Here is a 21,342-nt window from a genome sequence, read left to right on the forward strand (position 1 = left end):
AACTGAGGTTTAGAGTGGTTTAGAAGCTTATCCAAAGTCAAACAGCTAAAACAGAGGCTTGAACCAAGGTTCTTCTGAAGCCAGTAGGCTTCAGAAGCCTTCTGAAGGTTTGGAAACAGTAATGATTTTTTATTCTCTAACTCTGTACATTTTCAGTAGTTGATAAACTTGTCAAGATATAAATACAAGATAAACAAGATATGTGTTTTATGGTTTATACTGGCTCAATAAAGAATCTGTCCTATTTGAGTGGTTCTTCAAGCACTGTGTCTTATTTTTGCCTGCTTGGAGGTGGTGGGGAGGGAAGCAGGATGGGGGTCTATATTTGGGAAGTGTTAAAAATGTTTTTATCCTGAGGAAAACCAAATAACCCTAACTTATAACTGACTGAATAACTGTGCTTCCAGGAGTTAGAAGCACATATTAATTCATGTACTAGTAATGTGAAATAAAAGAAAGGCTGAACTTTGACATCATAAAGTATATATGTTTGCATGGTATACTAAGAAGAACAGTTTTAGATATAATGATTTCTCTTTTAACCTTTCTTAATTTGCTGTAAAAAGTCCGATTGATAATTATAAAGTTATATCTTGGTACATAAAATTTTCTAAATGTTCTCTTGCCCTTTTGTGATAAATTATTGCATAATTTGTAATTGTTCAATATCATAAGAGATTTCTAAGAGAACTTGCTCCAGCTGTTCTAATGGAACAGTTAATCTAGACTTTTATGATCTGGTAGTTTGTTTTACTTTTATTCATTGGAAATTGACCTTTGGTATGTGGGACAGGGAAGTCTTGATTGAATGTTCACCTTACAGATAGTAGAGTTCCTTTGTTATTCTGTCTCTCTGGAGAAGAGATTGCTTTGGTGGGTGTGACAGAACAGTTTCTTTTGGAATTTTTTTTTTTAAGATTTATTTATTTTAGAGAGAGAGAGAGAGAGAGAGCGCACGTGCATATGAGCAGGGGGCGGGTCGGGGGGGGGCGTTGGAGAGAGAGAGAGAATCCTCAAGCATACTTCCTGATGAGCAGGGAGCCCAATGTGGGGCTCAGTCCCAGGACCCTGACATCATAACCTGAACCTAAATCAAGAGTCAGATACTCAACTGACTGAGCCACCCAGGCGCCCCTCTTTTGGAATTTTTATAGACTTTTAAGTTAATAGAGGCTTGAGAACCTGTTTCAGGTGGATTTTCTTGAAGGTTCTTCAGCAAACGCCATCATGCACGTTTATTACTTTAGTTGGTCCAGTGGAATTTCAGCTTCCCTGGCCGCTCAGGTGTGGTGTAATACTTCTGACGAGGGTTAAGCCTTCTAGCACTAAATAGGAGATTCACAGAATGCATTTTCTAAACCTAACCTGGTGCTTTGTCACATATTACATGTAATACAGAAGGTCTCTGAATTAGAAGAATCTTAATCAACCTCACAGCGTTTTTAGTTAGATTTTGCTACTTTCTTTTTGAATATCTTTCTCACTTATGAGCACATTGGATTTGTTGTGGTTAAATAGTACTGTGATTGGAACAGAGGGGTTAATGGTGGTTATAGAGCATGACTTCCCTAGTCGTCTCTCTCAGTGATTCTAAAGACATCAAAAAAATAAAAAGAGAAATAGGAGTTTGGGGGCATGACTGACTAGAGGATTGAGCAGTATGATATCTAGCTGTTCGTTTAAAGTTAACATTTTTTCTTATCTCCTGTTTATATTCCTAGGTAGTAGACAAATGATAATAAGAGTTCTGGAATTGCTTGCAGAGGATATGATACTTATTGGTGAAGCAATTTCAGAAGATGTCTGGGATGACAGCAGTCTTTTTGCTATAGATATGGTGAGAATCAGTGTTTTCCTTGGGATATGGTAAATAGTATTTTATTTTGATCCTTTTAAGGTGGTTTCATCATCTCATTAATCTTTGAAAGCTTTCTTTCCACCCACTATGTCCCAGGCTTATTTTGTGCATTCTGGAATAGGCCATTTCTCTAGAAATTCTGGTTACTTTAATTAATTAATTAATTAATTTTTGATTCTGGTTACTTTTAATGGGGGATATATATTGAAACTAAGAACAGGCCAAAGGGGTCCTTTATACCTACTGTCATATCATTTTTTTTTCTTTTAGTAATTGAACTAGGAAATACGTATTTTAAAAAAAGAGTTCAGATTGCTATTTTTCTGATTTTAAACTTGTATTTCCATGCTCATATTTTGTACTGTTGCTCATAGAAAATCTTGTTTTTTAGCAATATCAACATAATTGCTCATTAGCTTTAACCTTCAGCACATACTAAGTAATTTCAGAATAGTAGTGTTTGTATCACTGTGGTCAATAACCGATAAAGTTCAAGATTTCTCAAGAAGTAGAATCTTCTTGAGATTCTCTCTCTCCCTTTGCCCCTACCCCCACTCAAGCTCTCTCTTGCATGTACTTTCTCTCTCTCTCTCAAATAAATAAATAAAATCCTAAAAGAGAAAAGAATATACAGTCAAAAAACTGTGCCTCAAAGTCACTTGAAAGAATTCTTTTCTCTGTTAATAGTTTATTATACGGTTATATTTGTTTTTACTTTTGGGAATTATTTTCTCCTCGTGAACATATAATTCAGAGACGTTCCCCTGTCATCCTGTTCTCTGGTTTATTTTTTCCATTTTTATTTTAGTTTTTGCAAACATAAGCGGGTAAGCATGTAGATTCTCATTGCTCTTCCCACGTCTTACATAGGAGGTAGTATGTCACATGCGGTTTTACATCTTGTTTTTACAACTTAAAAATATATCCCATGTGCACGGAATAATGGGTATGGAGATTTTTTCATGTCCATATGTGGAGGTGTTCATCCTTCTCTTTTATAGGCTACGAGTGTCTCAGTGTGTGTTTATTCGCCAGTCTCCTATTGTTGGACTCAATTGCTAATATGAATTATGTGATATGAATAATATGCATATGTCATTTCATACATGTGTAAGTGTGTGTCTAGGGTAGATTTCTTTAAGTAGGATTCCTGTATCAAAAAGGTTGTCAGAGGGAGGGTGGATGTGGGGACCGGCAAAATGGATGAAGGGGAGTGAGAGGTACAGGCTTCTAGTTATGGAATGTCTTAAGTCATGGGGATGAAAGGTACAGCAGTACAGCATAGGGAATATAATCAATGGTATTGTAATAGCATCATATGGTGACAGATGGTAGCTACACTTTTGAGCATAGCATAAAGTTTAGAGTTGTGGAATCCCTGTGTTGTACACCTGAAACTAAATGTAACATTGTGTGTCAACTATACTTAAATTGAAAAAGTAAATGCATTTTATTTTATTTATTATTATTATTTTTTTAAATATTTTATTTATCTGAGAGAGAGAATGAGATAGAGAAAGCATGAGAGGGGGTAGGGTCAGAGGGAGAAGCAGACTCCCTGCTGAGCAGGGAGCCCGATGCGGGACTCGATCCCAGGAGCCTGGGATCATGACCTGAGCCGAAGGCAGTTGCTTAACCAACTGAGCCACCCAGGCGCCCAGTAAATGCATTTTAAATCATAGATATTGTTGCATTCTCCTTTATGGCTATACCATTTCATTCACTCCCCAGCAGTTTATTAGAATGTGTTTTCTCCTACACACTCAGCAGTAGGGTTTATAGTCAAACCTCACATTTTTTGCCATTCTGATAAGTGAGATATGATATATCAATGTAGTATTAATTTGTTTTTCTGTATGCATAAAGCTGAGCATCTTTTTGTAACTTTTTTTCACTTAAAATTTTTTTTATGTTAATCACCATACATTAACATCATTAGTTTTTTTTTTTTTTTAACATCATTAGTTTTTGATGTAGTGTTCCATGATTCATTGTTTGTGCATAACACCCAGTGCTCCACACAGAACGTGCCCTCTTTAATACCCATCACCAGGTTAACCCATCCCTCCACCCCCCTCCCCTCTAGAACCCTCAGTTTCTTTTTCAGAGCCATCCTCGCTCATGGTTCATCTCGCCCCCGATTTACTCCCCTTCATTCTTCCCCTCCTGCTATCTTCTTCTTTTTTGTTTTTTCTTAACATAAATTGCATTATTTGTATCAGTGGTACCGATCTGTGATTCAACAGTCTTGCACAATTCACAGCGCTCACCATAGCACATACCCTCCCCAGTGTCTATCACCCAGCGACCCCATCCCTCCCACCCCCCACCACTCCAGCAACCCTCAGTTTGTTTCCTGAGATTAAGAATTCCTCATATCAGTGAAATCATATGATACATGTCTTTCTCTGATTGACTTATTTCACTCAGCATACCACTGTCCAGTTCTATCCATGTCATTGCAAATGGCAAGATCTCATTCCTTTTGATGGCTGCATAATATTCCATTGTGTATATATACCACATCTTCTTTATCCATTCATCTGTCGATGGACATCTGGGCTCTTTCCACAGTTTGGCTATTGTGGACATTGCTGCTATAAACATTGGGGTGCACGTACCCCTTCAGATCTCTACATTTGTATCTTTGGGGTAAATACCCAGTAGTGCAATTGCTGGATCGTATGGTAGCTCTATTTTCAACTTTTTGAGGAACCTCCATACTGTTTTCCAGGGTGGTTGCACCAACTTGCATTCCCACCAACAGTGTAGGAGGGTTCCCCTTTCGCCGCATCCCCGCCAACATCTGTCATTTCCTGACTTGTTTAATTTTAGCCATTCTGACTGGTGGGAGGTGGTAGCTCATTGAGGTTTTGATTTGGATTTCCCTGATGCCGAGTGATGTTGAGCACTTTTTCATGTGTCTGTTGGCCATTTGGATGTCTTCTTTAGAAAAATGTCTGTTCATGTCTTCTGCCCATTTCTTGATTGGATTATTTGTTCTTTGGGTGTTGAGTTTGATAAGTTCTTTATAGATTTTTGGTATTAGCCCTTTATCTGATACGTCATTTGCAAATATTTTCTCCCATTCTGTCGGTTGTCTTTTGGTTTTGTGGACTGTTTCTTTTGCTGTGCAAAAGCTTTTTATCTTGATGAAATCCCAATAGTTCATTTTTGACCTTGCTTCCCCTGCCTTTGGCGATGTTTCTAGGAAGAAGTTGCTGCGGCTGAGGTCGAAGAGGTTGCTCCCTGTGTTCTGCTTTAGGATTTTGATGGACTCCTGTCTCATGTTTAGGTCTTTCAACCATTTGGAGTCTATTTTTGTGTGTGGTGTAAGGAAATGGTCCAGTTTGATTCTTCTGCATGTGGCTGTCCAGTTTTCCCAACACCATTTGTTGAAGAGACTGTCTTTTTGCCATTGGACATTCTTTCCTGCTTTGTCAAAGATAGGTTGACCATAGAGTTGAGGGTCCATTTCTGGGCTCTCTATTCTGTTCCATTGATCTATGTGTCTCTTTTTATGCCAGTACCATACTGTCTTGATGATGACAGCTTTGTAATAGAGCTGGAAGTCCGGAATTGTGCTGCCACCAGCTTTGCTTTTCTTTTTCAATATCCCTCTAGCTATTTGGGGTCTCTTCTGGTTCCATACATATTTTAGGATTATTTGTTCCATTTCTTTGAAAAAGGTGGATGGTATTTTGATGAGGATTGCATTGAATGTGTAGATTGCTCTAGGTAGCATTGACATCTTCACAATGTTTGTTCTTCCGATGCATGAGCATGGAACGTTTTTCCATTTCTTTGTGTCTTTTTCAATTTCTTTCATGAGTATTTTATAGTTTTCTGAGTACAGATCCTTTGCCTCTTTGGTTAAATTTATTCCTAGTTATCTTATGGTTTTGGGTGCAGTTGTAAATGGGATCGGCTCCTTAATTTGTCTCTCTTCTGTCTTGTTGTTGTATAGGAATGCCACTGATTTCTTTGCATTCATTTTATATCCTGCTACTTTACTGAATTCCTGTATGAGTTCTAGCAGTTTTGGGGTGGAGTCTTTTGGGTTTTCCACATTCAGTATCATATCATCTGCAAAGAGTGAGAGTTTGACTTCCTCCTTGCTGATGTGGATGCCTTTGATTTCTTTTTGTTGTCTGAGTGCTGTGGCTAGGACTTCTAATACTATGTTGAATAGCAGTGGTGTTACTGGACATTCCTGCCACGTTCCTGACCTTAGGGGAAAAGCTCTCAGCTTTTCCCCATTGAGAATGATATTGGTTGTAGGTTTTTCATAGATGGCTTTTATGATATTGAGGTATGTACCCTCTATCCCTATACTCTGAAGAGTTTTGATCAAGAAACAATGCTGTACTTTGTCAAATGCTTTTTCTGCATCTATTCAGAGGATCATATGATTCTTGTTCTTTCTATTGTTAATATATTGTATCACGTTGATTGATTTGTGGATGTTGAACCAACCTTGCAGCCCAGGGATAAATCCCACTTGGTTGTGGTGAGTAGTTCTTTTAATGTACTGTTGGATCCTATTGGCTAGTATTTTGGTGAGAATTTTTGCATCCATGTTCATCAAGGATATTGGTCTGTAATTCTCCTTTTTGGTGGGGTCTTTGTCTGGTTTTGGGATCAAGGTAATGGTGGCCTCATAAAACGAGTTTGGAAGTTTTCCTTCCATTTCTATTTTTTGGAACGGTTTCAGGAGAATAGTTATTAATTCTTCTTTAAATGTGTGGTAGAATTCCCCTGGGAAGCCATCTGGCCCCGGGCTTTTGTTTGTTGGGAGATTTTTGATGATTGCTCCAATTTCCTTAGTGGTTATAGGTCTGTTCAGGTTTTCTATTTCTTCCTGGTTCAGTTTTGGTAGTTGACACATCTCTAGGAATGCGTCCATTTCTTCCAGGTTATCTAATTTGCTGGCATATAGTTGCTCATAATATGTTCTTATAATTGTATTCCTTTGGTGTTGGTTGTGATCTCTCTTCTTTCATTCATGATTTTGTTGATTTGTGTCATTTGTCTTTTCTTTTTGGTAAGTCTGGCCAGGGGTTTATCAATCTTGTTAATTCTTTCAAAGAACCAGCTCTTAGTTTCGTTGATCTGTTCTACTGTTCCTTTGGTTTCTATCTCATTGATTTCTGCTCTGATCTTTATTATTTCTCTTCTCCTGCTGGGTTTAGGCTTTATTTGCTGTTTTTTCTCTAGCTCCTTTAGGTGTAGGGTTAGGTTGTGTATTTGAGACCTTTCTTGTTTCTTGAGAAAGGCTTGTATTGCTATATACTTTCCTCTTAGGACTGCCTTTGCTGCATCCCAACGATTTTGAGCAGTTGTGTTTTCATTTTCATTGGTTTCCGTGAATTTTTTTAATTCTTCTTTAATTTCCTGGTTGACCCATTCATTCTTTAGTAGGATGCTCTTTAGTCTCCATGTATTTGAGTTCTTTCCGACTTTCCTCTTGTGCTTGAGTTCTAGTTTCAAAGCATTGTGGTCTGAAAATATGCAGGGAATGATCCCAATCTTTTGGTACCGGTTGAGACCTGATTTGTGACCTAGGATGTGATCAATTCTGGAGAATGTTCCATGGGCACTAGAGAAGAATGTGTATTCCGTTGCTTTGGAATGGAATGTTCTGAATATATCTGTGAAGTCCATTTGGTCCAGTGTGTCATTTAAAGTCTTGATTTCCTTGTTGATCTTTTGCCTAGATGATCTGTCCATTTCAGTCAGGGGGGTTTTAAAGTCCCCCACTATTATTGTATTGTTGTCAATGTGTTTCTTTGCTTTTGTTGTTAATTGCCTTACATAATTGGCTGCTCCCATGTTAGGCGCCTAGATATTTACAATTGTTAGATCTTCTTGTTGGATAGACCCTTTAAGTAGGATACAGTGTCCTTCCTCATCTCTTATTACAGTCTTTGGTTTAAAATCTAATTTGTCTGATACATGGATTGCCACCCCAGCTTTCTTTTGGTGTCCATTAGCATCATAAATGGTTTTCCACCCCCTCACTTTCAATGTGGGGGTGTCTTTGGGTCTAAAGTGAGTCTCTTGTGGACAGCATATCGATGGGTCTTGTTTTTTAATCCAATCTGATAACCTGTGTCTTTTGATTGGGCCATTTAGCCCATTTCCATTCAGGGTAACTATTGAAAGATATGAATTTAGTGCCATTGTATTGCCTGTAAGGTGACTGTTACTGTATATTGTTTGTGTTCCTTTTTGGTCTGTGCTGCTTTTAGGCTCTCTCTTTGTTTAGAGGACCTCTTTCAATATTTCTTGTAGGGCTGGTTTTGTGTTTGCAAATTCCTTTAGTTTTTGTTTGTCCTGGAAGCTTTTTACCTCTCCTTCTATTTGCAATGACAGCCTAGCTGGATACAGTATTCTTGGCTGCATACTTTTCTTGTTTAGTGCTCTGAATATATCATGCCAGTCCTTTCTGGCCTGCCAGGTCTCTGTGGATAGGTCTGTTGCCAATCTACTGTTTCTACCATTATAGGTTACAGATCTCTTCTCCCGAGCTGCTTTCAGGATTTTCTCTTTGTCTCTGAGACTCGTAAGTTTTAGTATTAGGTGTCGGGGTGTTGACCTATTTTTATTGATTTTGAGAGGGGTTCTCTGTGCCTCCTGGATTTTGATGCCTGTTTCCTTCCCCACGTTAGGGAAGTTCTCTGCTATAATTTACTCCAATATACCTTCTGCCCCTCTCTCTCTTTCTTCTTCTGCTGGGATCCCAATTTTTCTAATGTTGTTTTTTCTCTTCGTATCGCTTATCTTTCGAATTCTGCCCTCGTGATCCAGTAGTCGTTTATCTCTCTTTTTCTCAGCTTCTTTATTTTCCATCATTTGGTCTTCTATATCGCTAATTCTCTCTTCTGCCTCATTTATCCTAGCACTTAGTGCCCCCATTTTTGATTGCACCTCATTAATAGCCTTTTTTGATTTCGACTTGGTTAGATTTTAGTTCTTTTATTTCTCCAGAAAGAAAGGGTTTCTCTAATAACTTCCACCCTTTTTTCAAGCCCAGCTAGTATCTTTAAAATCATGATTCTGAACTCTAGGTCTGACATCTTACTAATGTCTGTATTGAGTATGTCCCTGGCAGACGGTACTACCTCTTGTTCTTTTTGTTGAGGTGATTTTTTTCGTCTTGTCATTTTGTCCAGAGGAGAATGGATGAATGAGAGTACAAAATGCTATCAGGTTAACAATGTCCCCAGAAAATATACTCTAAACAAATCAGAAAACACCTGTAACCAGGGGAAAAGAAAGGGAAAGAAAGAAAAAAGAGGAAAAAAAAGGAAAAAGAAAAAGATAAAAACAATCAAAAACAGAACAAAACAAAAAAAAAACAGAATGTGATTGAATATGATCAGCCTGGTGCATAGATTAGTGCCACACACTAGATTTTGTGTGTATTTTGGTCTGTTAGAAGAAAGTGCCTCCTAAAATTTTAAAGAAAGAAAGACTTATATATGTACAAAATAAGGGTTGATACAATGAAGGGATGGAAAATGACTGTAAAGATGAAAATTATAGAAAAATTTAAAAAAGGAATTGATAAGGTGTTTGAAAAAAGAAGAGGATTAAAAAAAAGAAAGAAAAAAGGGAGAGAATGTGATCAGGCAGGAGACTAGAACAAAGCCATACAGTAGAGATTTAGGGTGTATTTTGATATTTTAGGAGAAACTATCTCAAAATTTTAAAGAGAGAAAAACTTATATATATGTGCCAAAAGTAAGGGTAACTACTATGAAGGGATAGAATATGACTCTAAAAATGAAAAATAAAAATGTTTTTTTAAAAAAGGGATTGATAAGATTTTGGTTGAAAAAGGGAAAAAGAAAAATTAAAAAAACAGTTAAAAAAATTAACTTTGAAAGACTAATGAATCATGGTAAAAAACTATGTGCAGTATTCCCCTAGCCCTGGAGTTTTCCCGTTCTCATTGATCGGTAAACAGTCTTGGCTGGCTGTTCTTGCTGATCTTCTTGGGGATGGGTCTGTTGCCGTGGTTTCTAAATGTCTTTGCCGGAGGCGGAATTGCCCCACCCTTGTCTTGCGGGCTAAGTAATCTACTCAGGTTTGCTCTAGGGAGCTTTTGTTCTCTGCAAGCTTTGCCTACAGCTTTGGAGGACGAGAGTGAAAATGGCGGCCTCCCAATCTCCGACCGGGAGGAGTCGAGAACTCGGGGCCCCCGCTCCTCAGTGCGCCCCCTGAGAAAAGCAGTCAATCACTCCCGTCTCCCTGGCCTCCGGCATTCCGTGCTCACCTGGCCTGTGACCGAGCGTTTCTGTCTCTGGCACCTGACCCCGTGTGGGGTCTCCAAACCCAGCAGATCCCTGCGGTGTGCTCCCGCGCTGCTCCTCCCGGGGGAGGAAGGGGTGTCTCCCCAGATCTGCCGCTTGTTGGGTCCCTGCTCGTGGATCAGTGGCCCAACTGTCACCAATCACAGTTTATGGCAACCCTGAGCTGAGAGCCCGCGCCTCGGCTCCGTCTCTGCAGCCGGCTTCCCCGCTCCGATCCCTGGGAGCTCTGCCGCACTCAGGCTCCCCCGGTCTTTCTGTGGCCCCGAGGGTCCTGAGACCACACTGTCCCGTGAGGAATCCACCCCTCGCTTAGCCACTGGAGCGATGTCCCTTAGCGGAGCTGATTTCTAAAAGTTCCGATTTTGTGCTCCGCGGCTCTATCACTTGCCAGAAGCGGCCTACGGAGGCCCCCTCCCCCGCCGTCTATCCGCCCGGATATCGCCTCGGATTCACTTCTCCGCATGTCCTACCTTCCAGAAGGTGGTCCCTTTTCTGTTCAGAGAGTTGTTGCTATTCTTTTCTTCGATCTGTTGAGTTCGTAGGTGTTCAGAATGGTTTGATCCCTATTCAGCTGAATTCCTGAGACCAGAAGAAATCCAGGTCTCCTACTCCTCCGCCATCTTGCTCCGCCCCCCCATCTTTTTGTAACTTTAAAGGTCATTTTTATTTCTTTTTCTATAAACAGTCCAGGCATTTATCCATTTATAATCCATTTATCTCTTGGGTCATTGATCTTTTATTCTTTTAACTGATTTCTACGAGCTTTTATATATTAAGGACATTGACTTTCCAAGATAAGTTGCAATTTTATTCCCTCAGGTTTTTTTCTTCCTAATGATGCTTTTGACTATGCAAAATCTTTTATTCATTTGTTTGTTTTTTTAAAGAGATTTATTTATTTGAGAGAGAGAGGGAGAGAGTGTGAGCACAGATGGGACGGGCGAGGGAAAGGGAGAGAGAATCTTCAGCAGGCTCCCCACTGAGCCGGGATCCCAGTGCGGGGCTCCATCCCATGCCCCTGAGATCATGACCTGAGCCGAAATCAAGAGTTGGACGCTAACCAACTGAGCCACAGGAACCCCTTCATTTGTTTATTTTTGTTTAGCTGGCTTTATCATTTTCTTTTTAAGAAATTGGTTCTGGATTTTGAATCAGAAAGATTTTCTTCACACCTTGGGAATAACATGCTCTGTTTTTCCATTTCTTGAGGTCTACATTTTCGTCTTTTAAGAGTCTTTTTCTCATATAGATTTTGTACATTTCTTATTGTTTATTCACATGTGTGTGAATGTATATTTGTGTGGGTGTTATAACAGCTTTATTGAAGTATAATTGACATAAGTTGCACATGTTTTAAAAAGTTTTTTGATACATTTTGACATATGAATATGCATGATATAGTTTACATTTTCTAGAGTTTGGTATCTATGAACTCATATGCTTTTTTGTCTGCTATCTTTCAGTAGGATTACTCTGAGATATTGCCATATTGATGTGTGTATCAGTAGTTCATTTTACTACTAGATGCCGTGTTCTTTGCTATTTGTATTTCAGTAGGGAAGATAATTTTGGAGAGTATGGCTTTATTTATTTATGTTTTTGAAGGAAGTGTTTTGATAATATTTCACATGCATGATCAACATGTGTACAGGAACCTCAGGAATGTTAGATTACAACCTATTATTTTCTTAAATGTGTAAACTAGCAGTATGTCTCCATATACCTAGAAACCATATCCTTTTTTACATCTCAATATATCATAAATCATTTGTCATTTTATACCTTCTGTCTTCAAATTATCATGTGATTTCTTTGAAGTACTGATATTCTATCTTTTCTATTAATGTAAACTGGTAACTTATGTCTTTCTTTTTTTGTTTATGCTTGCCTTGTCAGAGAAGCAAAAGCAAAATTTATTAGTCACAGAAATATATATTGATTCCCATAGTTGCCAGTTTTTCTTCTCTTTATGTTATTTTGACCTAGGTCTGTCTTTGTTTTATTAAACTTTGTTATGGACTGCCTGATCCTTGTGAATAGAGGTTAGAACCTAAAAAACAAACAAAATACGCCTCTTGAAAAGAAAAACACATTATTTTACAATAGGGATAATATATTGTTTTAAGTTCTTCAATTTCTTTATCCGTAAAATAGGGACAATAGTTCTTAATCTTAGTTTTTCTTTAGTCCTTAAGGTTATCATACTATTTGGTAGTACTTTTAGATGATTTTCACATATTGAAGCTTTTCAACAAGTGATTTTTTTTCTTAGAAGTGTGAAGAATGTTTTATCAGTTGCTTCTTAAATTAACTTAAATTTTCTTGGCCAGAACATTTATCTGTAAAAGTTAGTCATTCACTTTTAACTTTTGGCTGCTGATCTTTTATGATTCAATGAATTATTTTTACTTTAAAGGTTAAATCTGTTGTAGAAGTGCCAATTGGTATGATAGAAATGTTAAATAAAACAGTACTGCTTAAAATTATATTTGATTTACTTTTACTTGTTTAAAAGAATGAATGCCTCCTAAGAAAAAAATCTCATTCCTTTGGGTATATATTAATAGAAGTTAACAGTAGAATTTCTTAATATCCCTACTTTTATCAAGCTTAAAAGGGAAGACAGAAGCAGCATTTTTGTTGAGTCATTTAAGGTAAATAATGTGTTGCTACCAATTCAGAAAGTAGATACCTGAGGATATGTAATCAAATCTCTAAACTTTTCCCAATAGTGTTAATAACAGTCATGTCTGGAGCTCCATAGTTCAGTTTGTGTAAGCATAGTCAAAAGCATCCTCCATCTCCATTGAATGTTTTTATTTCCCTTGAAGTAAATAAAAGAAAAAACATATTTTTACTGAACTTATGTTTTGTTAAGATAAAAAATTTGCTAAGCACTTATAAAAGTTAGGTTGACCTAAAGTATGTCATCCCTTCTTTGCTTCCCTTTGAAATCAAGTGTGTTTTATCTTCATTCACATGGTAAGTTAGGTTCGAGGAGTGAGGATCTTTACTTCATGCCAGATAACCCCAGGCCCCTGGGGGCTGTCTGCCGATCATGTTTTGCCCTTCTCCTGTCTGTTGCTCCAGTCATTGCAGTGTCATGAGAAACAGTCTTTTCTCCTCCTTTATGACTCGTTGCTTCCACGTTCGCATCTGACCTGCTGTGAATGGGTAACTTAGCTATTCAGGCGTGTTGAGGAATTGCTGGTTGGAGTTCAAGTGGAGCTGGGAGCATTGTGAACAGATCTAGAGAGAAGGGCTTTGTACCCAGTAAGGGCTCAGTCAGGGTAAGTGAAGCCGACTGTGAATTTATAATTGGGTGAGTGGAATCTCTAATTAGCATAGGCCTCCCCTGCTGCTGCCACCAGTCCAGAGACAGTTATTTTAGTTCACCAAACATTTCTTGATTGCCCATTATATGCTAGGCACTGGGGGTGCAAGATGAATAAGAGGCAGTTCTTTTCACTCTTGTGGAGGATAGATATGTCTGCTGTAACACCAGTAGAACAGAGGTGAGCATAGAGGAATAATAGTTTATTTATTTTTTTAACGTTTTTTTAAAAGATTTTATTTATTTATTTGAGAGAGAGAGAGAATGAGAGAGAGAGAGTACGAGAGGGAAGAGGGTCAGAGGGAGAAGCAGACTCCCCACTGAGCAGGGAGCCCGATGCGGACTCGATCCCGGGACTCCAGGATCATGACCTGAGCCGAAGGCAGGCGCTTAACCAACTGAGCCACCCAGGTGCCCGAGGAATAATAGTTTAAAAAGATAGTCTAAGGATAGTACTTACTCTGTTGTAGTCCCTGTTTAAGCACTCTGTGTTTATGAAGTTACTTAATCATCACGACCCTGTAAGGCAGATAACACATGTTATAGATGAGGAAATGGAGGCTCAGTTTCTTTTTCAAGGTCACTTAAGAGTCTAGGTTTTCAATCATGTTTTACTGCCAAGGATGCCTTGACAACCCTCCCATCTTAGAATCCCGGGGTGGGGTGGGGGAGGAACTGTTTGTAAATCATGACTGAGTCTTAAATTATAAGTATGATGTGGCTAAGCAGTAAAGGTAGGGTTTTTATCTGGCAGAGGGGAAGGGAATGACAGGGAGGAATGCATAGTGCTGACTGGTGGTGAAGGGGAGGGCTGGTCGGGGCATGCAAGCAGTACAGCACAAAACTCAAGGTGGAAGATGTGGGAGAGAGCCCTGGTGGGCCATAGGGTGTGCTCCCTGGTGCTGAGTAGTTTGGTCTCCATTCTGAAGGCAGGGTGGGCTTGCTCTTCCACAGGAGAAGGCCTGGGGAGGTTGGCACAGGCTGCAGCAGAAGGGAAGTATGGAGTATGAGGCTGGAAGCACGGGGGGTGGGGGCAGAGCCCAGTCCAGTTGCTCATTTCAGAGGCTTCACGGTATCTACTACCTATTTTGTAATGTGCAGATAGTGGAGAAATTGTGTTTTTACTGTAAATTCTGTTTTATTGAGAATATTTGGAATATTTTGCTAATCTGATTTAATTCTGTACCTTCTTTTGTAAAAGCTATAAATATCCTCTGAAAACTGGCCTTCCTCACCCTCTCCATCAACTACTTCACAGCATTTTGAACATTTCTAGCTCAGCGAATTAAAACTGTGGACCAGTTTCTGTTGTTTTTCAATCCTTTCTTTTCTTAAAACATTGAAACAAATCTTTTTTTTTTTTTTTTTTTGCTTAGAAGAAATGCTGGAAATGGTGAAAATTGCAACCCTGATTCTACATAGTACTTTCTTTTTATACTATTTTGAGAAGCACTCAACATATTGGAATTATTAAGGTTATTTGAAACAGTTTCACAAATAAATAGACCTTTAGAAAAAGCTCTATAATACTGAGATTTTAAATTAATGTTCATTAAATTGTGTCAGAGTTAATGTTGAATAACATATGTTGTTTGTAGGTTTATAAAAGTATTGTTTTAATGGAGAGGTGCTGTGTGGAAGAATTGCATGTCAAAATAGTAAGATTGTCTCTGTGTTTCTAGTTTGTTTTCTTTAGACTGGTAGTTATTAATATAATGGCTTCTGGTTTAATTTTTTTTTTTTAAGATTTTATTTATTTATTTGACAGAGAGAGAGACAGCGAGAGCAGGACCACAAGCAGGGGGAGTGGCAGAGGGAGAAGCAGTCTTCCCACTGAGCAGGGAGCCCGATGTGGGGCTTGATCCCAGCACCCTGGGATCATGACCTGAGCCGAAGGCAGACGCTTAACCGACTGAGCCACCCAGGCGCCCTTCTGGTTTAAATTTTATTAATTTTTAGTTTTATTTTCTTTGGATTAGAAAAGATACCTTTAAATACCTTTAAATTAGAGAAGATACCTTCATTTAAAAATGAAGTTTTCTTTTTGGTTAAGTAAATGGTTAGTTTTTGTCAGTGTTTCTTGGACATTTGAGGAGTTGTATTCTTTGAAATGTTCAAAGTTTATATCAACTTATTTATGAATTAAGTTAAAAATGACTGGGTTAAAAGCTGTATGACCATCTTTGTTTCAATAACAGGTTTTGCTTGATACTGTATGTTATTCAGACCACACAGACTCAATTCATATTGTGTCTTTACTCTTTTTTTTTTTAATTTTTTTTAAAGATTTTATTTATTTGACAGAGAGAGTGACAGTGAGAGAGGGAACACAAGCAGGGGGAGTGGGAGAGGGAGAAGCAGGCTTCCCGCAGAGCAGGGAGCCCGATATGGGACTCGATCCCAGGACCCTGGGATCATGACCTGAGCCAAAGGCAGACGCTTAACAAGTGGGCCACCCAGGTGCCCCTGGGTCTTTACTCTTGATTATGCATTTCATCAAGAGAAGATGACCCCCTTTATCCAATTTTTTTTGCCCTGAATTATTCATTATTCCTATTTCATAGATTTTTTATTCATATTTCACTACACATTTAATTTTTAACCTTTTATGCACAAAGATAAAGGTATCTTTTTATATGTCAATTATTAATTTTGTGTTTTACTTTAACATGAAAGCATATTTGACTTATAGGAAAATTTAAACTTTTTGTAGCACATTTATGCTTGGTCTTCTCTCAAAATTTTTTGCTATTTCTTTTGTTTTCTTTTTTATTTTATTTTTTTACTGCATAGAATATTTTGTCCTCTTTTTTACTTTGCTAATGATTTCGAAAGTATCATAGTTTTAATTTTGTGTTTGTTTTAAAACTCAACACTATCAAATCATCCATGTAAATAACAAGTGTTTTCTCATCTGTGTAATTTGTGTGTGTGTGGTAAAATATACATAACATAAAATTAACCATTTTGACCTTTTTTTAAAAATTATATTTTATTATGTTATGTTAGTCACCATACATTACATCATTAGTTTTTGATGTAGTGTTCCATGATTCATTGTTTGTGCATAACACCCAGTGCTCCATGCAATACATGCCCTCTTTAATACCCATCACCAGACTAACCCATCCCCCCCGCCCCCCTCCCCTCTAGAACCATGAGTTTGTTTCTCAGAGTCCATAGTCTCTCATGGTTCGTCTACCCCTCCGATTCCCCCCACTTCATTTTTCCCTTCCTACTGTCTTCTTTTTTAACATATAATGTATTATTTGTTTCAGAGGTACAGGTCTGTGATTCATCAGTCTTACACAATTCACAGCGCTCACCATAGCACATACCCTCCCCAGTATCTATCACCCAGCCACCCCATCCCTCCCACCCCCCACCACTCCAGCAACCCTCAGTTTGTTTCCTGAGATTATGAGTCTCTTATGGTTTATGTCCCTCTCTGGTTTCATCTTGTTTCATTTTTTCTTCCCTTCCCTTATGATCCTCTGTCTTGTTTCTCAAATTCCTCGTATCAATGAGATCATATGCTACTTGTCTTTCTTTGATTGACTTATTTCGCTTAGCATAATACCCTCTAGTTCCATCCACGTCGTTGCAAATGGCAAGATTTCATTTTTTGATGGCTGCATAATATTCCATTGTGTGTGTGTGTGTGTGTGTGTGTGTGTGTGTGTGTGTGTATATATATACACCACATCTTCTTTATCCATTCATCTGTTGATGGACATCTTGGCTCTTTCCATAGTTTGGCTATTGTGGACATTGCTGCTATAAACTTTGGGGTACATATACCCCTTCGGATCACCACATATGTATCTTTGGGGTAAATACCCGGTTGTGCAATTGCTGGGTCATAGGGTAGCTCCATTTTGACCCTTTGTGAGTATATAATTTAGTGTCATTAAGTACACATTGTTGTACAATCACACTGTTTATCTCCAAAACTTTTCCATCATCTCAAACTGAAACTCTGTACCCTAAACAGTAACTCTCCTTTCCCCTTTTCCCCAGCCCCTGGCAGCTATTATCCTATGTTTTTCTTTATGAATTTACCGTTGTAGGTACCTCATGTAAGTGCAATGAATCGTACAATATCAGTCTTTCTGTATCTGGCTTATTTTACTTAGCATGTTTTCTAGGCTCATCCATATTATGTCATGTGTCAGAATTTCATTCCTTTTTAAGGCTGAATCATGTTTCACTGTACGTATATATGACATACCACATTTTGTTTATCTGTTCATCTGTTGATAGACACGTTTCCACCTTTTGGCTATTGTGAATACTGTTTCTGTGAACAATGATGTACAAGTATGTGTTTGACTCGCTGCTTTCAATTCTCATAGATACATTACCCAAAAGTGAATCTGCTGGATCATACAGTATTTTTATGTTTAAATTTTTGAGGAACTGCCGTACTGTTTACATAGTGACCTGACCATTTTACATATTCACCAGTAATGCACAAAGGTTCTAGTTTCTATGCATCTTTACCAACACTTGTTCTTTTCCATTATTTTTGATAATAGCCATCCTAATGGATGTGAAGCCATATCTCATTGTGACTTTGATCCGTTATATAATTTTTTGGGGGCCTCATACCTTTTAGTGTTGCTTCCAGTACATTTATCCTTGAACAAAAAAATCTGGTGTACATTTTTATCCTTAGTTTACAAGTTATTTCCTATTTTTATTTTCCTATATTCTCAATGGAAAGGTGAGAATAAGATCTCCAGTGCTTGTTTGTTCTGCTCTCTTACTGATGCTGTCCTTTTACCAGCTTGTTTGTGGGCCATGTCAGCATGTGTAAGATGTATTTTGGTCTATATTGTTAGAATTTGCAAGTTAGCCGACTGAGTTGTAGCTTTCTCTTTGTATTTTATGTATGCCTTGTATTTTATGTATGCCAACTTAAAGGATATAACTTCTAGTTAAGTACTAAATTATCTAAAAATTTATGATGGCAGAACATTTGCCTTGAAATAACCTTATTACATGGAGAGTTCATACAATTTTATATTTAATTGTTTTTTTAATGATCTGACTTTCCCTGTTTCATTTCTTTAGTAACTTTAGGATCAGTTTGAGGGCAGGGACATCTCTTTTACTAATGCATTTTCCCCCGTTATACCTGCCACTGTGTTAAGCATATAGTAACCTAATAAATACTTAATGAGAGGTTTGCATGCCGATTTTTAAAGTTAGAATAATTAAGCACTAGAAACTAGGAGGAATTTATGTTTCATTAAGCTTTTGTATTTTGTTTATTTTTATTCATTATTAGAAATATTGTTTGAAGAAACTTTAGGTGTGCTTATTTTTCATTTGTACTGCTTTAAATTATTTTAGCAGGTATGGGTTTTTTTTTTTTTAAAGATTTTATTTATTTATTTATTTATCAATCAGTGAGATTGAGGGAGGAAGAGAGAGAGGCAGGCAGAGGGAGAAGCAGACTCTCCACTGAGCAGGGAGCCCAATGTGGGACTCAGTCCCAGGACCCTGGGATCCTTACCTGAGCCAAAGGCAGACGCTTAACTGACTGAGCCACCCAGGCACCCCGGTATAGGTTATTGTTACAGGGAGGAATAAATTTTTTGGTTTTTGTTCTTCAGTCATAGTATCTGAAATTATTCTCTGTGAAATTTTCCATACTGGCTCCCTAAAATTTACTGTTTTCCTGTTTCGTGTTTAAATGTCTGCAGAAAGAGAAACTCCTCATGGTGTTGGGGTCCCTGGGAGATACCATGTGCTACCATAAAAGTGGAGTGACCTTGGACCAACCTGAGGTCGTGCTTGTGCACCACCGGATGGCCTTTGTCAGCATTTCACTGTTCACAGTTCGAGTACTGCAGTTGCTTCTCCCTGTTGAAAAGGTAAGGCAGGTAATGTTGCTTGTAGTTTGTGGAATATTACAAGTAGTAAGTGCTCTGTCGTGTATTTCTTCTGGTCACTTCATGGTGTACAAAGATTATATTGGAAATGTAGTCATTGAGAAAGACTAACAATTCTGAACAGTTTTGACAAATCATTTAATAGAAAAAAAACAGTAATTCTAAAAAAGTTTTTTCTTTAGGTAACAGAATTGTAGTGTAACATGTTTAGAAGGTACATAGTTCACTGCATTTTTACAGAGTGAATATATCTGTGTTTAAAAAGTGACCACCACCTCAGAACATGAAATAGAATATTACCAGCATTTCAAAGTCCCTTCCCATCCATTACCTCTCCTTCTTCCATCCAAGCTAAACTCCTCCTTTCTGACTTCTGTCAATATAGATCAGTTTGTCTGTTTTTCAACATTACATAAATGGAATTATGAGGTATGTACTTGCTCAAGACCTTTTTTGAGGTTCATCACTGTTGTTGCTTATAGCAGTTGTTTGTTAAGTTTTTATTGCAAAATATTCCATTTTATAACTGTATGTTAAAGATGATTTTAGTAGGTGTACCTGTTTCTTTAGATCATCTCTGAATTTGAATGGTAGTGGTAAAATATCTCAAGTGATTCATGCACATGTTTTATAGTGTACTTATTGCAAAAAGAAAGGTGTGGCATGTTTTGATGATGATGATGATAGGAGAAATTACTGCAACTAAACTATTTCCTGTGCCTTTTGTTGTCCTTTGTTATAGATATTTGCCCTTTTGTGGAATTCTGCAGAGCTATAGTCTAAACTCCATTTTTTCATAACACTTATATATGCAATATACTATCAGGTCACCTGGGAAAGCAAGAATAAAATATTAAATTTTTATTAGAGATTTATTTATTTATTTGAAAGAGAGAGTGCGTGTGCACAAGTAGGAGGGGCTGAGGGAGAAGGAGAGAAAGAATCTTAAGCAGACTCTGTGCTGAGCACAGAGCCTGACGGAGGGCTCGATCTTACCACCTGAGATCACGACCTGAGCCGAAACCAAGAGTCAGATGCTTAACCGACTGGGCCACCCAGGCACACCTAAAATATTAAACATGAAATTTAGTATTTTGCTTTAGGGAAAAGAGTAATTTTAATTTTTAACTTCATTCATTATTTACTATGAAGAAGTGACTAATCTGAAGAAATTTTCTGTTTTGAGGAAATTTTCCAGTGTTAGAAGTATTATAAATTGAAGAATTCCAGTCATATAAGATTATAATTGCATTTAAAATATGGAAGTCTCACTTTACATAATATTATATACTGAAAAATTAGTAGTGCTCTATTAACTTGTTATTAAGTATTACAAATGATCAATCTATAGGTTGAAATATTGATGGAAAACTTATCAATTATATCATACAGTTTTATTTATTGCTTATAGATTTTTTTCATTTATGTGCTTTGTGGGCAGGAATCAACTAAAGCAGAAATCAGTAATTTGTTTTATTTTGAGTTACTTCAGTGTTAGAATAATATAAAGCCTCCATGCCTTTTTTACTTTTTGAAGTTAGTTATTTTTTATTTGTTTTTGTTTTTGAAGGCAAGTAAGTATCTGTGAATTTTGGTAGTTGGCACTTCATTAGAGTAGTAAATAAGGCCATGGAGGAGATGGTAATTAGGGTATCAGTTTGTAGATGGTTGTAATTGCTTTGATTAAGAACTTTAAAATGAGATCTAAACAAAAATCTTCTGCCATTGCTGTTAAATGTCTTCTTTCAGTTTATATGAATACAAGATTATGCTGCCCTCTGCCTGTTGCTGGCCCACCAAAAGTTGAAGTGCAGTTTGGATTCTGAAACTTACAACCTGGAAGGTGGTTTTTAAATATTTGAGTTGCCACTTCCCAAATATATAATTTGGAAGTTGGGAAATGATAATATGAATCTGTGTAGAGATTTCCTG

The 21,342-nt window shown here is 37.6% G+C and overlaps 1 protein-coding gene across 1 annotated transcript in view; it reads left to right on the top strand.

Moving 5' to 3' along the window:
- RTTN (rotatin) overlaps positions 1–21,342 on the top strand; it is a 160,544-nt gene that overhangs the window by 14,961 nt on the left and 124,241 nt on the right. Inside the window, exons 10-11 of the mRNA XM_028103002.2 lie at positions 1,722–1,837; positions 19,222–19,392. Coding sequence (XP_027958803.1) covers positions 1,722–1,837; positions 19,222–19,392 — 287 coding nt within the window. The remainder of the gene's footprint in view (positions 1–1,721; positions 1,838–19,221; positions 19,393–21,342) is intronic.

The sequence above is a fragment of the Eumetopias jubatus genome, unplaced genomic scaffold (genome assembly GCF_037043125.1).
Source record: "Eumetopias jubatus isolate StellerSeaLion01/CBP00866 unplaced genomic scaffold, mEumJub1_p1.0 scaffold_16, whole genome shotgun sequence".
Classification (NCBI taxonomy): Eukaryota; Metazoa; Chordata; class Mammalia; order Carnivora; family Otariidae; genus Eumetopias; species Eumetopias jubatus.